Raw genomic sequence first — 17,687 nt, 5'->3', positions numbered from 1 at the left:
CTGAGGGCCCTGTTCTAGCCAGTAAGAGGTGGAAAACCAAGGGAGGAGAAACTGTTCACGTGAATTGCAGCATTCACAGTCTTGTTTAGTCCAGAGCGATGGTGTCAAAATTTGCAAATGAACTGAAGCTCAGCAGTTCTCTTGCAGTCTGGTCCCTGAATTTTTTGCTGGCAGGATAGCCACCTTAAGGTCTGCAATAGTGTGGCCAGGGAGGTTGAAGTTCTCCTACAGTTTTGTATATGCCATTCTGATATCTGATTTGTGTCCATGCACTTTCCTAGTGACTGTCCACGTTTGGCCGACTGTACAAGCAGAGGGCACTGCTGGCATATGCATCGCCGTATATTAATTGCGTGGAGTCGTGCAGCGTGATCAACAGTGATGGTAACATGCGCTGATCCTGGTTAGGTCCCTGACTATGGTGGTCGCTGCGTGTAGAATATTGGGCAGAGTTGGCCATCGGTAGAGGTTGTTTTGCATGTTGGTTCCCTCGAGCTAGAGTACAGGTCCGGTGCAGTTGACTGGTGAAGAATACATTCAGGTGGGCAGGTGTCTGTGGAACCAAGATTTTGCCTCACAAGCCGGAAAGTGTGGGATCACTGTCCAGAAGGTTGTAGATCCCTGTGATGCTTGGCGGGTTTAGCTGGGGGCTGAGTGATGGCCGTATGGAAGTTCTGGTTCTTTCTTGGTTTGTCTTGCGAGAGGCTTCCTCTGGTAACGATCTGGTCTGTGGCTGCTGTTTCCTAATTTCCTCGTGGCGGGTTTGTAGTTAGAATGCTTGGTGGAGATTTTGTACGGTGTTCGGTCTCTGTCTGAGAGGTAGCCGCAGTCGGTTTGTACCTCATGGCTTAGCTGTAGACAATGGATTCGTGGAATGTGCCCGGGATGGAACTGGATGGCATGAAGGTAGGCGGCGGTCGTAGTTTTATTGAATATAGAGTGGTGTTAATTGTGACATGTTGGTTTTGCACCGTGGTGTCTAGAAAGTGGAAGCTCAGCCGTAGAGTGGTACCAGGCTAGAGGTTGATGTGGGTGTGAAGTTGTGAAATTGTGGTGGAATTTCTAGAGATCTCCTCCCATCAGTGGTCAGAGATGAAGAATGTCATCCAATGTAGCGTAGGTAAGAGGGGGGCGTGAGTGGAAGAGAGCGAGGAAAGCGGTGTCCAGTCAGCGTAAAAATATTGGCATGTGGGGCCATGCAGGTGCCTCATTAGCATGCCACTGATACGAGTATTATTTTAGTGTATTCCTCAGTGGGATCTGAGGGAAGTGGCCTGTAGAATTTGGTATTGGAGAGTTGTCTGGCGGCCTCCTTCTGGTAGTCAGACCTGTTCATGATGACAACAGCACCTCCTTTATCAGCCTCTTTGATGATAATGTCAGGGTGGTTTCTGAGGCTGTGGATGGCATCCACAGCGTTTGCATCCAATGGCTTTAAATTAATTCATAATGGACTTCTTTGGCATCACAGAGTTACTACACAGCAGAGGATATCTACAGACAATGTTTGCAGATCGGATGCGGATACAAATGTTGTATCCACACAGGGCCCTACAAATGACACTGAAGGACTGATAAGAAGTGGGAGGAGAACCAATAGAAGACAGTGCTATACAAAGAAAGGTGACGGGGACAGGATTCAACGTGAGAGTAATCTTTAGTTATGAAAAGTACAAAGGAAAAGGATGGAATAGAAATCACTAAATTAGGAAAAGAAAAAGATTGTTAGCGATCATGAAAGAGCAAGTTTGGTAGAGTGCAGAGGGAGGAAGCAGGATTGGAGAGGAGAGAGGATTCAGTGAGATAAGAAGGAAGGAAAAGCAAGGGATGGAAATAGCCCATTCAGGACGTAAAGAGAAGTAGAACAGTAGTTGGAGGGGCAATTGGGTGCAAAAGCTGTTTAGGTTATTTATTTATTTTTACAAGAATAGTGGAGCCTGGGTTCTAGTTTGAGTGGAAGGAGTCAGATTATAAGGAGAGGTTGAGGGTGAAGCAGAGAAAATTGAGGGGACAGCTTATGGTAAGGGAAATAGAGAATTACGTGAATGACCATCAGTCAGTGACAGGAGAGAAAGGGTGTGAGGAGGGAAACAAACAGTGATGGGATGGTAGCACTTGGACACAAAAGTGATGCATGAGTGATAGACGAAAGGGTAGAGGGAAAGTGATCAAATCTGAACTGATTGATGTTCAAATCAGTGCAATCCTGAGAAGAATCCTGGGGAAAAGGAGCTTGAGGATAGAGTGGAGGGTGACAAACGATGGGAGCTGTAGAGTGAATCGTAATGAGGGAGAGAAAGAGAACAGCTGTTCGTGGAAGATAACCTTGAAGGAGGAAAGGGTGAATTTGTAGTGGAGGAAGTCTGTGTGATCCCTGGATTTTCTCCACAGATTTCAGCAGTACAGGACTTGGATGGAGGAAGTGGTTTATGGTTATTTAAGTGGATGGTGCAATGGGAGAAGGACAAAAATATTAAGGGTGAAGAGGGTGGTTTTTGGGGAGTCAACTATGAAGTCAGTGGAGGTGAGTGAGAGAAATAGAGGGGACTCACAACTGCTGGGAATTCAGGGATGTTTATGAATTTGGAATCATGGAAGAGCTGGGGTACAGTGGGCAATATTATAAGAAAAATGTTGGTCAAAGAGACAGTCCCCTTATTCCATTCAACAAATGGGAATTACGTTCTCCCATTTTTTACAATATAATATATATGGTACACGAAAACATTACCTTAAACTCAATAATATGTTAATAAGTTAGAAAAAATAATTAGTCTCACTGTCCCTGGGTTTATTTAACTAAGTCATTGTGGTAAAAAGGGTGAGGGTTAAACCATGAGGACACATTTTCAGCCTCATAACTATATACATGAAATTACAACCTATAACATTACTATAACAACAATGCTCAGAGCATCATGAGCCTTCTGAAGACATCCAACATGACAAACTTTGCATTGGCTACCACCCAATCATATTATAAGGATGAACATGGAGGTGCGGGGGGTTCCCCCAAGGCACAGAGCGTCACAAATAGCTATCGTCTTCATTTCAGTCTTTCTGGGGTGAAGCCTATGACAAAAACATAGTAGTTGTTGATAATTAAGAATCGTCCATCCTTGTGATGAACTTGACTGAGTATCCTTAAGTGTTTCTTTCCTTCTTCTCTTTAAGCAGCACCTGCTGTGTTCTAAAGGGAGAGGTGGTGTCAGGTTCCGATGAGTGTATCATACTTCAAAATTATATCTCAAAAGGCCACTTAGCTGAAATACCATGACAAAGACTAATGACCTTTTGGTGTGACCCTGATAGAAAGCTCAGAGTTCACATTTGGGATATTTCTTGATTTAGCAGTCTAATGAATGAGTCTACCATCTTTCAAAATTCCAGCTTAATAGAAATGTAGAGATTAATGCAGCCACTCACCCTGTTTACAGGGTCTGAATTGTACTGGATGCATGACTTCGTACTAATCAGCTAGATATGGTATTTACACATAGATTTTCTAATGTGGGATATTTTTGAACGTCTGTGCTCTTTCCTTGCACAGATTGATCTACTCATTGTTTGACTTTCTTTAAAAAACAGAAATCGCCTGCCAAGAAGCTGAGCCATGCAATTAGTAAATCTCTTGGTTGTGTGCCCACTAGAGAACCACCTCATCCTGTATTTCCTGAACAGCCAGAGAAGCCACTTGATCTTGCTCATATTGTGTGAGTATCCATTTGTATGTATCTTTCATTTAATCAAAACTTAAAACTAAATTGATACCAAAGTAGCTGTTTGCGGACATATTTGACAGCAGAATTTGTTTTTTTAGTTCCTTTTGGATTCACTATGGAGTTTTTAAGAGATGTAGTTTTTTAAGTCAGAAAGGATCCCTTAAACAGATTTATCATTTTACATGAGTTTGTTCTCTGCAAAAATGTTAAACAAGTAAATGGGCTAGATGGACCTTTGCTCTGACCCATTATGGCCGTTCTTATGTTCTTAAATAAATATTCTGTTAGCAGAAGAATGACTGATACATAATGTATAGGTAACCATCATCATTGTGTTCCTATTATACCTCTGGCGTTTAGGACAGTGATGAAGCTCCTCCACTCTTGTCTGTTTCTGGCAAGTCTTTCAGTGGTTCCCCAGCTGTGCCCCAGATTTTTCAGCTCAGCTGCCACAGCTCTTCGCCATGTTATTTTCAGGCAGCCTCGTTTTCGCTTGCCGTCAGGTGTCCATCTTATTGCTACTCTGCTGATGGAATCAGTTTCCATCCAAAGCACATGGCCAATCCATCTCCAACACCTCCTGGCAATGATGGTGCTCATATCCTCTTGGCTGCACTGTGTCAGTAGATCTTGGTTTGAGATTGTTCTGGGCCAAAAGATATGGAGGATTTTTCCGAGGCAGGTTGTATAGAATGAAGACAGTTTGGACATGTCATACTTTCTCATTCCCCCGCTTTCTGCACTATAAAGTAGCGTTGAAAGTATGCAGCTCTGATAAATCTTGGGTTTGGTTTTGGTGTTGTATTTTGATGATTTCCAAACTGTATTTAAGCTCCTGAAGGTGTTCCTGGCTTTACTGATTTTGTTGCGGGTGTCCTGGCTTATTCCACCGTCCTGGCTGATGGTGCTGCCCAAGTATGTGAATGTTTCTACATTTGTGAGAACATCATCCTCTATCTGTACTGGGCGTGGTGAGGCAATATTAAAGGTCATGATATCTGTCTTATTGCAGTTGATTTTCAGTATGAGTATGTTTATTCATAGATAATGTATTTTCTGGATTTTATCCATATATTTTATTATATTCTATCTGTACTTATTTATTAAGAATTCAGTTTTACAAAGTACTGAGTATCCTCAGCACTCACACGCGTGAATGGGAGTTGAGCTGCTCAAAGCCACGTCAGATCAGGTCCTGTATTTATTTTGCTTGTCATTAAACTGCATAAACAAAACTGTCATTTGAAGACTGTAACTACTTCTGAGTTCATATTTTATAAGACACTCTTAAAGTATCTGGTGGTGGTGGTTGATCCTGAGCCTGGTGAAAAATTGTGGCTTGCTGTGGACCTTGGCTTTACAAGTTATTTATTTTTGTCTCACTGATTTGGTCTCCTATGCTTTTCTGTTCAGTGGCGTTATCTCTATGGTTTCAATGTGGCAGAATGTTGTTACCAAAGAGACATTGTCATATTGTTACAATTTGGACAGATCTGTAATCAATCTGGTATTTTTGCTTCCTGGTCTTATCAGTTCTGGAGATCAAAATCAGAATTCATGAGATAATTGAAATTGTGTCAGCATATCCATATAATAAGCTTGACTGATAAAGAGACAACGGTTAATACTACGCTAAGTTTTGCAAAAGTCACAAGTTTTTCATGTCGGAAAAAATTAAGCAAAATGATTCAGAGAAAAACAAGGGAAGAGAAGCAAAGTTATGGAGACATAATTTAAATAAAACTGAGGACTCTAGTTTCATACAATATTCAGTAAGGACACCAACACCCCAGCTTTAAGACTGAATTAAGTTGGTACTATTGCTGTTTTCATTTATCCTTGTCAGAAAGACAGATTCGTCTTAAGAGGTTTTCTCTTCTTTTTACAGTCTCTGAATTGAAAACCAGGATATCCGAATTTTAGTGTCCCGGTCTTTGAAAGTTTAATATTAAACAGTTCCACTTTGACCTTTACTAATGCCTTGTGATTTTGATTGACTGGCCCTTTTATCATCTTTTAACTGTTTTGACAGTCACTGAAGAAGAGCTGGAGACTAGTCTGTCAAAATACAGAATATTGGAAAGGCGAGAGTAGTACAGTAGTGACGATGATTATAATATAAAGAGATGCTGATCTGTCTTCCCCTTATAAAGAACACAGAAGGCACTGTAGCTTGACATGAATGTAAGTAGGAATAGGAAATGATATCTACTGTAGTCCATTCTTGAACTTTTTGAAAGCTATAGTTTTGAGCTATATGAATTCATTCTTGGCCACATGATTCTTTTCCAGCTTTTGTATCAGCTTTTTGTGTCACATGCTTGCAGTGGTTTTAATCCTATGCAGCAGAAGTTGTTGGATCTGATTTAATGGGATATAATTGTTCTACTTTTCTCTATTAAATTGGGTTAATAAAAAGAACATTTCTGTTAGGGCTACTCTTCATTTCAGAGTTAGAAGTGGTATGTTATCGTAACTTAATGACTCCCCAGGTTAACAAAACAAGCAGGGTGAAAATTGTCCATAATATTAGAAACAATAGTTAACCACATGGAGTGGCTGAGACATGTTGTGAAAACTAGCTTGAGTTGTTAAGCTCTTAGATGAGGTCTGTTGCTGTGAGGATGCTGCCCAGTCTGGTGGCAAGTGATACTTACTATCTGCATTGTTTAGATTTTCACATAATTCCAAGATCATTGTGGGTCAATGTCAGTTCATGTTTTCTTCTTTGGATTCTCTCATTGAGTTCCTCCATTTTGATACCAGCAGGGTTTTACAAGGAAAAACAGTACTATAACATGTATTACTTGTTCAGAAAGAAGGACCTTATTCTGTGACTCTGCATGAAAAGAATATATGCAAGTAGTTTCAAGTTAATGTGACTGTTTGTGTAAGATCTAATTCCAAAAATACCAGTGGAAGTTTCACGTATGGCACAGATTAACAAGTACATTGAATTATTTCTGCCCTCTGCTGGGAGACATTAATTGATTAATGGATCAAATGAATCTGTGCCAAGAACTTAGTGGTTGAATTTCCTCCATCTTTCTTTATATAAAACACATTCACCATTGGATAGCTTCACTTAGTGCAGCACATTAACTCTAGCCAGGCCCTGCAGTCCATTCCCTTCAAAACCTGGCCTAATACTGCTCAGCCACTCAGATGACCTATTATGCTGTGGAACAGCACAGATGGAAACCCTCACAACCAGGACCAGGATCTTTAATTTATTAATTGAATCCAACTAAATATTTCAAGGATATTAACCATTTCAGTTTCTTTTCAAGTGGATGTCCAAATTACTACCGATATCTGTTAACACATTTTTCAACTAATTATCATCCTCTTTAAAGATGATTTCATTTGATCTGTTCTTGCTCTTGCCCAAACATGCAATATTGTGTTTCAATTCAAATGAGTACATTGCTATTTAAATAATAACCTAATCTTCCAAGTCACGTATTGAACCTTTGTGAAACCTACAAAACTGCTTATCTTCATACACTTCACTCTTCTGTATAGTTTCAGATATGGGAAACTCCAACAGTTTTAGACAAGGGATAATGTAGTCCAATGGTGAGGACACTGGCGTGGGTGTCATAAAACCTGGCTCTTCTTCAAGTGTTTGTTCACATCGATTCCAATCAGGTGTGCGCACGCTGCATGCGTGGTCGTCGGAAAGTTTTCCCTTAGCAGCTCCCGTCGGGTGGGCTGTGGAGCCTCCTGGTGTGGCACCTTTGTGGCACTCAGTATATGACCCTGCTGACCCGACCCCCTTTCAGTTCCTTCTTACCATACATGACAGCCATTGGAATAGCATTCGCTTGCTCAGCAAGGGCTTTCCTTAGCGTTTCTTCCTCGTTAGTTGTTCTAGTTACTTGTTTTAGTTTACAAAGTAGATAGTTGAATAGTTTAGATAGTCCCTAACCCCTCCATGGCATGCCGCAACCCCAGGGCTTTAAGCCCTGTGTGGCTTGCAACAAGCCTATGCCCATTAGTGACCCCCATGACTCTTGTTTAAAGTGTCTGGGGAAGGCGCACCAGACTGAGAAGTACAAAATGTGTAGGACTTTTTGGCCAAGAACCAAAAAGGAGCGAGATTTCTTCCTCTAGTAACTTCTCATGGAATACGCTTTGTGTCCCCAGCCTGCTGCGGACCACCAGGACCCAGCACTGAGCGTGTCCGTATGGAGGGCTCTGGCATTGGTACTTGATATGGTGCCAAGGAAGGACTCTAGTACAAGAGACCCTCAGCACCAGCACTCCCCAGCACCGCAGCCAGGGACAGTGGCCCAGCACCGTTTGACTTTGTCGGTGCTGCACAAGTGGCATAGGAAGACTGAAAGGGAGTGCTCACTGGCTCCGAAAGCCTTGGGACCATCGGGGATGCACAGACGCACCCCAGAATGGACTCAGCCCCAAAACAGCATGAGTCGGTGCTGCTAATTTGTGTGCCTCAGAGGGGACCGTTGAGTCTGGCACTCAGCAACTCTCTGTAAGGGCAGTGCCAGGTGGAGGAGTTAGAGCCACCCTCCACCCCAGACATTTCACAGCCCCCAGTTCTGAGGGACAAGCCTCTGGTACTGATACATCCACTACCATCTAGAGGTAAGCTGGCTATGATGTGATGCTCCCAGTCCCTGGTTCGGCACCATCCGTGGCACCACTCCCAGTCACTTTCGCCGTGGCATCGCACCCCAGCACCAAGCTCTGTAAGAGCATCTCCAGCACCGGTGCAACACTCCCACTCTCTGGCACCAATGGCAGACAGCACTGACACACGGCACTGGGTCCTCGTCCTCTATCACTGACACCAGATACTTGGCACCAGTCTCTGGAGAGGTCGACCCGGCACCAGTCCCCCGCCTCATCTGCATGACACTGGTCTCCTGTGCATGGCCCTTTGGCACCGCCTTGGTCATCGCGATCAGGAACAGGATCCACTTCCTTGGACTCCGACGGTGACTCATATTATTCCCAGGGTAGTTGGTATAGGTCCAAGAGGCGGCGAAGGCAGTGGCAGCCCCCAGCGCAATGGCCCTTATGGACTCACTGGGCTTACCATCAGGCCCAGGCCTCCCTTTCATGGGGTTCATGGTCAGTTACCTCGGAATACCAACCCTCTCACTTTGCCAGGGACAGGCTTATACCTCAGGGATCTGAAGCAACCCTGAGCCAGCTGCCCCCTCAGGCTCAGGCCGCTGCCATGGTGACTCCAGCACAGGACCAGCCGCAGGGTCAGGCAATGGCCACTTTGACTATAGCTGCCACAGGGGCAGGCACTGACCAGGAGGAGGTCAGGGAGCCAAAGGAACAGGAGGAGCCGGTACTTCCTCTGGCCACCTTGTCCTCGTCCCCTGACGAGGCTGTGGCAAGGGCTTTGGCTTCGGGCCCTCCTCCGGTTGACCACAGAGCACATCAGGACCTTCTGAGAGGGATTGCCCGCAACATGGAGTTGCAAGCGCAGGAAGCAGTCGAGGCCAAGGACCCCATGGTGGACATGCTTACACCTGAAGGTCCATCACAGATAGCTCTGCGATTAATCAAGACAGTTGAGGGTAATATCACGACTCTGTGGCAGACCCTGACCTCAATTCCACTGACTGCCAGGGCTGTAGAACACAAATACTTTGTCCCTTCCAAAGAACAATAGTTGCAAGAAGGTGAGTAGCCATTTCATTTTATTCCCAGTTCTGCCTCTGTTCTGCCATCTGACCTTGGACAAGTTACTTTGCCTTTCTGTGCCTCTATTTCTGTTTCACCCTTGTCAGCTAGGTCTTCAGAACAGTGACTGTCTCTTACCCTTACAATTCCTAGTACAATTGGCCCTCGATCTTGGTTCAGGCCTTGAGTTGCTACTGTAATACAAATAAAAATACTACATTCAAGGAAAATAGCTAAAAAGTATTTACCTCCCACATTTTCTTCAGGGAGTGGAGTTTCATGTCACTCTGTAAAGACATTGACTACACCCAGTCCATGTAGATGAGAATATACACTATGATGAAACAATATAATATCTTTAAAGCTATGTAATCCCGTGGCATTTCGGTCCAGACTAGAGCTGTAGTCACAGCTCACAATGTAGAGAGGGTGTGAAGAGTTGTGCTGCAACAATAGCTGCTACTTAGCTCTTACTCAGTGAGAATTCTTTCCGGGGCTCTGTTGGAATAGCGCCGCTCAAACGGGGGGGTCATAAGGTTACTACATGGGGGGTCGCAAGCTGTCAGACTCCACTCCAAACCCTGCTTTGCCTCAAACATTTATAATGGTGTTAAATATATAAAAATGAGTTTTTACTTTATAAGGGGGGGGTCGCACTCAGAGGCTTGCTGTATGAAAGGGGTCACCAGTACAAAAGTTCTTCACCTTTGAAAGTGTGCAGTGTGCACCCCACCCCTGCTGTTATGCTGGCTCAAGTGGTGCGTGCAAGGGGAGGATGACCATATATAGCCCTGTCTTTTCCCTTTGACTCTCCTTCTAGACCATTCTGCCACACCCACCATGCAGAACTCAACAGGATCAGGCACAATCTGGTTCCTGATTAATAGTTTTTTGAGGAAGGGAATGTACCGACCATCAAAACTCTTCATACAATTAGCAGAGAATCCTAGCTGTTGAAAATTATCTCATCTTCATTCTGCAAAGACAAATCAGGCCTCAGATTTTTACAGTTCCTTCATAAAAGCAAGAAAGTAAAATAATTCTTTGGATCACGGATACCAGCTGTAGTACCAGGCCAACCTTTACAATTAGGCCATTCTGATCTGTGTCAATGAGCAGGATAATACCATGTAGTAGATGGTATAATATCAGGAAGCTCTGCAGATGTAAGAGTTCGTTCAGTTTCACAAAATAGTCCTGGTGGTCACTTACAAACAGCGAAGCTTACAGAGAAAGGGTCTCCCCACTCCATCTGCAGCAGAGTTGAGAAATGCAGCTATCTTGGTCACTGTGGGGTTGTCAAAACCACAGAAACCTTTTTTTCTGAGCTTGGTCATGATCTTTGCTACCAGAGATACTGGTCGATTAGCATATAGGCGTTCTACTCATCAGTGGATGGAGGAATCCCTTTCTAGCATAGTGTTCTGCTAATGACATGTACTGAAGACCAGGTATTTCCTCCTTGTTTGGCTGAATCTAGTTTTAAAGACTAAGTTAATCAGTGCTCATTTCCCAGCTATCTTTGCCCAATTGTGAACTAGTCTGCAGCCTTTACAATGTTCATTACTACTGTGGCAAACTCAGGACAATTAGCTGCCAGGAGAGGGGTAGTAATTGGTCCCGGAAGGCTTAGCCCTAGAGGAATAAGGTTCAGCTGGGACAGGGGTTAGCAGGGAACTAATCAGGTTCAGCTGGCTCCAATTGCTGGAGACCTTTTTAAAACCTCCCTGCAGGAGCAAGGGGAGAGGAAGAGAGAAGCGATAGCTGCCGCAAGTAGGGGCAGGCTAAACTCTTGACTCTCCTGGAAGGCGATTGCATTCTCCCCAGAAGGAGAAAGGTAAACTAGTAACAAGGGCTGGCTGGAGAAGGGATCAGCATACCCTGCTGAGATTGGGAAGGGAGTTTTTCTTTTTCCTTTTTTCTTTTGCCCAGCTGTGTCTCCGGGGCTAAAAGGACTGAGCTAACAAACGGAGAGGCAGGTACTTGCCACACGTGGTGTCAGGGGTGGGATCCCCTATGTGAGCGAGGCTCTGTGGCAGCCCCACTGGGGCCAAGGTGAAAACCACAAAAAAAAAACTTTTTTTTTTTTTTTTTTTTGAAAAATGGCGGATGATTTTGAAGGCGTTGTTGCAGGGCCACTGCGCCCAAAAGGAGGCTTCCCGAGTGCAGGTGGCTGCCAGCGGGAAGATCACATATGGGTTTGCAACAGGAGACCAACCAGCTGCTGATGAGCAGGCAGCCAAGATCGAGCACCCTGACCGAGGTAGTTAAACCCAGTGGAAGGCCTGCACGATGCGCACGGGCAGGGAGTCGGCCGCTGCGCCGAGGCAACTACTTGCCAGAAGATGGACAAGCAGATGACGATTATAGGCGTATCTCCTTGCTTGTTCGAGAGGACGGCACTAGGGAGCCTGGCCCCAAGACCGTTGGGCCGGTCTGCTGGCTCCATTCCTATGTGGGAGCCCAAGAAAGCCTACTCGACATGACCTGCAGAACGCTATGGAATTCTCTCGACTGAAGGCGGAAACATCCTGGCGAGGGGGCAGGCGTGACGCCGGCCATAAGGCGCCAGCGCTTCCACGAGTGAGTACCGGTGAGGGACCAAACCCACTGAGTCCCCCGCTAATTCGATTTGATCACCTTGTCGGAGGGTCCGCCCTGAGGCCCCATGGGCCAGAGAAGGTAGTAGAGATCTGGTATTGGAAGTGTCATGAGAGGGTTGCCGCCGGACATTAGGGGGTGCGGTCCGCAAAATGATCCCTTCCTCTATGACGATCTAGTTGCTTTCATGTAGACGCATTAGCAGCCCAACTTCTTCAGACCACGGGGCAGGAAGCGCCAGGTTTATCGGAGGCCCAGCCCTCTACGCCGAGGCCCCGGTTTTGCCCATTCTCCGGGCTGGAAATGGAGGGGAGGCAGGAAGGCGGAGAGCCGCCAGCAGTCCCCGGAGGACTGGAGGACTGGGGAGAAGGCTCGGGATATATCCCAGGCAGCCGAAATAGGGGCTGCCCAGGGTGGGTACCGATGTTATGCCTTGGTGGTTGAATTAGGGGCATATTGCTGCCCAAGCCCTAATCTAGGAGAGCCCTATGCAGTGTAAATTGGGAGATAAGGGGGACCATGCGTTATCTAATAAGTCTAGTACGGGTTGCGATGGTCCCGTCATAGATACACTTAGGGCCGTAAGCTGAACGGGTTCGTGTAGTAACACTGCATTATAGCCTCGCGGCAGTGCAGTTACATGGTCTCAGGACGCTGGTCAGGCCGATGCCAACTATCCCAGGCAAACGCTCGGAATATCCGTGTACATGGAGATGTCAAGCTACTACCAACCGTCCCTGTACGCATCGAAGTCTTGGAAACCCTACCGATCGGGTTGACAGTGGGAGTCGTTTCCGAAACTTCCCTTACCCTGTTCCTTATTCGGACAGATTTCCCGCGGGTTGATGGCCTATCCTGCGGACGAGGGGAGAAGGAGGGAGGACCCTGGGATCCAAAGGGTGCCCAGATAGGGGACCTCTCCCCGCTTTCACGAGGTTAGCCAGGATGTGTTCTCCCACTGGGGAAGTCAGAAGACTCGGAAGGGGTAACAGAGGGCCAATAAAAAGGATAGGCGGACCGAGGATCCTGACCGGACCTGACGCCTACACTGGCAGGGGAAAGAAGGGACTCTGGCTGACAGCGGGACTAGGTCAGCTAGCTCCAACCCAGTTGGTGACCGGGTTCCCTGGGCGCTGTCCCTGAGGGAGGACGGAGGTAGAACCCCCCGAAATGGGACAAATAGGACCCGCACGGTGGGATATTGGTCAGGCAGCAGGCCAGATGATCCCAATACCACAACATTTTAAGGAATTAGTCGGGTGATGGTGGGCCCAGTGGAGGGAAGCTTAAGGGCCCGGGACCCATATTACATGATTAAAAAAGAGTGCTGTATAGAGTAGTCTGGGCGTCCAAGAGCAGTCATCAAACACTCTTGGTCCCCAAGCAGCAAAGGGCGGTAATGGATCTGCCCACAGTCATTCTGTTTGGGGCCCATCTAGGATGTGATAAGACCCTCGATCGGTTCTACAGAGGTTTTTGGCCTGGCATTTAATGCAGCGTACCGGCGCAAGTTGCGTATCGCTGTCCGGAGTGCCAATTACAGAGGGACCCCCGCAACCATCACCTAAAGAGCACCCTCTGGCTCCCTACTACCACTATTTGAGGTCCGTTCGTATCATGACGATATAGCTATTGGACAAGTGGGATGCCATTGAAAAGTCAGTCTCCCGGTTTCGCATCAGCGTACGGTGCTGAGTGTCATACTCTAGATTATGCTCACATCAAACTCCCGATACCCTGAGGCCGTCCCCTACGAATACCATGTCATTCATAGTCCATAAGAGGGTCAGGGATATTCCAGAGTGGGGGATACTAAGGAGATCTGATGCGACCAAGGGGAGCCCACCCTTTGTTTCTAAGCAAGAAGGACGTGTGTAACATTCTCCATCGGGATCCCTCAGAAACTCTGGGCTACCACCAAAACCCAGACCGAGAGCCTCGTGAAACCACTTTAAATAGGGTGAGAGAAATGTTACGGAAAGGATCAGGCTGCCGATGAGAAAGACTGGGGATGCCACTGCTTACTATGTGCGTTTGCCGTCCGGGTTTTACAGGCTTCCACTGGATCTCACCCTTCGGCTAGTTAATTGGTGGCACCCCAGGCATACTGGACCTGGTAAGTGGACAATGGGAGAGCACTAGAACCCGGGGAGAAACAGTTGTGAACACTGTGCTACAAATGAGGAGACCGAATCGCCAGAGTCACACCCCGCTGGTGCGCAAAAAACATGGAGAGGCTCAAGGGCGGAATGACATTACTTACACGTCAAACAAAGTCCGAGAGTTTCAGGTGGGGAAACCGGTGTATGGTGCTCATACCACGCGGATGAGCAAGCTCCTGGACAGATGGCAGGATCCATGAGTTACAAAGCGTAGAGAAGTTGCTATAAGGGTCGCATGTGCCAGGTGACGGGAAGCTGGAAGCAAATCTACCATATTAATCTGTAACTCCTGGCAGAAGAGAAACCCGGGTAGCTTGCGTGGAGGGCCCATCCCCCCTAAGACATCGCCCTAGCCTGGTGGATTATTCGCGGAAGCTGACCCGCGAGCAAGACGATCTGAGGCGATCAGCCTGGTCAAAACGCAACCAAGTTGTTTCTCGGAGAGAGCCAGTAGGACTACAGAGGTTCACCACACATCTTCACAGAAGCCCGGAGTGAAGGTCACGTCAAGCGCATACCAGATCCCGAGAGCTAGAGAGGAAGAAATATTCCGGAAGGAGGTCAGGAAGATGCTGGCCCTAAGGGGTTATTGAGAGTCCATAGTCAATGGTCCAGTCCCGTGGTTTTAGTGCCTAAGCCAACGGCAGTAGAGGTTCTGCAAACGACTTCCGCAAGCTAAACGAGGTGTCCTGATTTGACGCGACGCCTTTAACCCAGGATCGATGAGCTGATTGACAAACTGGAGAAAGGCCGTTTAGTCACCCTTGATCTTACTAAGGCATTGGCAGCTCCCCGGCTAAGGCCGATCAAGGACAAGAACGGTTTTGCAAACCCCAGAAGGACTTATATCAGTACACTGTTCTTCTCTTTGGATTGAATGGGGCCCTCCGCACTTCCACGGCTATGGACAACTGGTACGGACCCCAAGGGAGTACGCTGCTGCCTATCTTGATGACGTCATCATCTATAGCCCGACTGGGAGCGCACCTTCGAAAGGTAGAGGCCGTCCTAGATACCCTGAGAAGGAGGACTGACCGCAAATCCTCCAAGTTTCGATCGGTTAGCTGAGCAATAATTGGTATAATAGTGGAGAGGGGCGTGGGGAGGCCCCCGACTCAACAAACAGATGCCATGCAGAAGTGACCCCGCCCACTCAGAAAAAACAGTCAGAGTATTCCTGGACTTGTGGGGTACTATAGGGCGGTTCATTATCCCACTTCGCCCCAGGGCATGCCCATCTAACGGACCGACCAGGCTCAGGGCCCAGACATATGTCAAAATGGCTGTCTGCGACCCGAAGCCGCTTTTGCAGATCCTGCGACAACAGCCCTCTGCACGGACCCGTATCTAGTAGCCCCAGCCTGGGGGCAGGAGTTTTATCCTTACAGACGGACGCCTCGGAAGTAGGCTGGGGGCGTGCTTCCCCAATGGGTCGGACAGATGACGAATACCCCGTCCTCTTCCTCATGTAGAAAGCTCCTACCTAGGAACGGAAGTACGCCATCGTGGGAGAAGGAATGCCTGGCCAGTAAAATGGGCCGTAGAAAGCCTCCGCTATTCTCACTGGACGGAGATTTACCCTCGTCACGGACCAGCCCCGTTGCAGTGGATGCACCAAAACAAGGACAAGAAGCGCGAGTAACGAGAGGTTCCTATCGCTTCAACCTTCCACTGTCACGTAAATCGGCACCGGTCCGGAAACCAACATGAGCAATGCGGATGGCTTGTCGAGGGGCAACTCGGCCTTCCGACCCAGTAGGAACCGCAACCTCTTAGTGTTGAGCGGGGGGGGGGGATATGTTGGCAAACTCAGCGACAATTAGCTACCAGGAGAGGTAATGGTCCCGAAGCTAGCCCTAGAGAATAAGGCTCATGCTGGGAACAGGCGTTAGCAGGGGAACTAATCAGGTTAGCTGGCTCCAATTGCTGGAGACCTTTTTAAAACCTCCGCAGGGAAGCAAGGGGGAGAGGAAGAGAGAAGCAGAGTAGCTGCCAGCAAGTAGGGGCAGCTTAAACTCTGTGCTCTGCCTTGGAAGGCAGATTGCATTCTCCCCAGAAGGAGAGGAAACTAGAACAAGGGGCTGGCTGAGAAGGGATCAGCCAGACCCTGTGAGATTGGGAAGGGGTTTTTCTTTTTCCTTTTTTCTTTTGCCCAAGCCTGTGTCTCCGGGGCTAAAAGGGACTGAGCTAACAAACGGAGAGGCAGGTACTTTGCCACACTACCTACCAACTTTGAAATGAAATATTACATGAAACATTAAATATTAAATCATAGTCCCTTGCCAATGTCATTTATTAAAGAATGGGTAATCTTTTTTTGAGTGCTCCTTAACTGGAAACCTTCAACATGTTTAAATCTGAGTAAAATAATGGTATTGACTGTCATATAGGTTAAAAGGCAAATAGGCGCTATTTAAAATCTGCAGAAATGTTGAGCTCTCATCTGGTGATGTGATGGAATTTAAGTTTATATGAATCTTTTTGTAGTGGAAATTTTAAAAAGTAATTTATAACCACACTAAAAAAATAATTGTATGCCAATGTGACATTTAATTCCAGCTGCTGAAGTAAGCTTTGCCAGCGTTTGTGCTGTTAGCATAAAATTAAACATAATGAGATTGATGGTTTCAGGTAAATGCTCAGTAAACAATAGCATACATCACAGGAACGCTTCCTTGTCATTCAGAATACATTCACAGCACCCAAAAGAAACTCAGGGCTAAACTAACCAGGGGAATAAAAATGCATCTTATTTCAAGAGAGGGCAGGAGGAGAAGAACCAGATTTTTTGTGTGTTATGGAGGAAGCAGGAGCAATATTTGGTGACAGCATTGGTATGAGGGGAAGGAGAGGGAGGAGAAAATTATGCCCAGTTTGTGAACCTAATTGATAGGAGGGAATGGTGTTTTCAACAGTGGAGAATGGAAATGGAAAAGGTTTAGGGAAAAAGTAAGCTTTGCTTGGACCACATCTAGCTTAAGCAAGTGGCAGGCCATCATTGTATTAACAGTAGTTAGACTATGGGACTTAACCTAATGGGTCTGAACTGAGGGAAGCAAGTCAAATGTGAAGAGGACTATACATTTTGAATAGATTTTGGTTGTTGGCCTGTTCTTTCACTCCCTTCTGCCAAAAACATTTGTCCAGTTCTTCGTCAACTCTTCTTGTTTTTACAGTAACCAACTCTTTTCTCTGAGCAGACTGGTTCTCGCCTTACTCCCTTGCAATCCTTGCCATCACTGTCGACAGTTAAAATCTCTTTCTTCTTTTGCATTCCTCCTCTTTCAAATCCCTTGACTTATGACTCTGAATCAAATTTAAACTCCTTGTCTTTCTCTTGAAGAGATACAGCTACCTCCTTGTCTACATCTCAGCCCACATATCTTCCTAGGGTACTCCTCTCCTCCATTCTCTCTGTGCACTTCACTTTGCTCAAGCCTCTGGTCTAACCGCTCCCTTCATTTTTTTCTTCTACTCTTGACTTCACAGCATCTGCCATGCTGTCTGGAATAACCTTCTGCACCATTCATCCCAC

The 17,687-nt window shown here is 46.5% G+C and overlaps 1 protein-coding gene across 13 annotated transcripts in view; it reads left to right on the top strand.

Annotated features, from left to right (window-relative positions):
* DTNB (dystrobrevin beta) overlaps positions 1 to 17,687 on the top strand; it is a 409,923-nt gene that overhangs the window by 172,582 nt on the left and 219,654 nt on the right. For 10 of the 13 annotated variants that reach the window (XM_032762373.2, XM_032762370.2, XM_075063546.1 and 7 more), the window contains one exon: positions 3,589 to 3,713. The exons of the other annotated variants lie outside the window; for them this stretch is intronic. In XM_032762373.2, coding sequence (XP_032618264.1) covers positions 3,589 to 3,713 — 125 coding nt within the window. The remainder of the gene's footprint in view (positions 1 to 3,588; positions 3,714 to 17,687) is intronic. 13 annotated transcript variants of the gene reach the window in all.

The sequence above is a fragment of the Chelonoidis abingdonii genome, chromosome 3 (genome assembly GCF_003597395.2).
Source record: "Chelonoidis abingdonii isolate Lonesome George chromosome 3, CheloAbing_2.0, whole genome shotgun sequence".
NCBI lineage: Eukaryota > Metazoa > Chordata > Testudines > Testudinidae > Chelonoidis > Chelonoidis abingdonii.
This window is presented reverse-complemented; position numbering and strand designations above follow the sequence as displayed.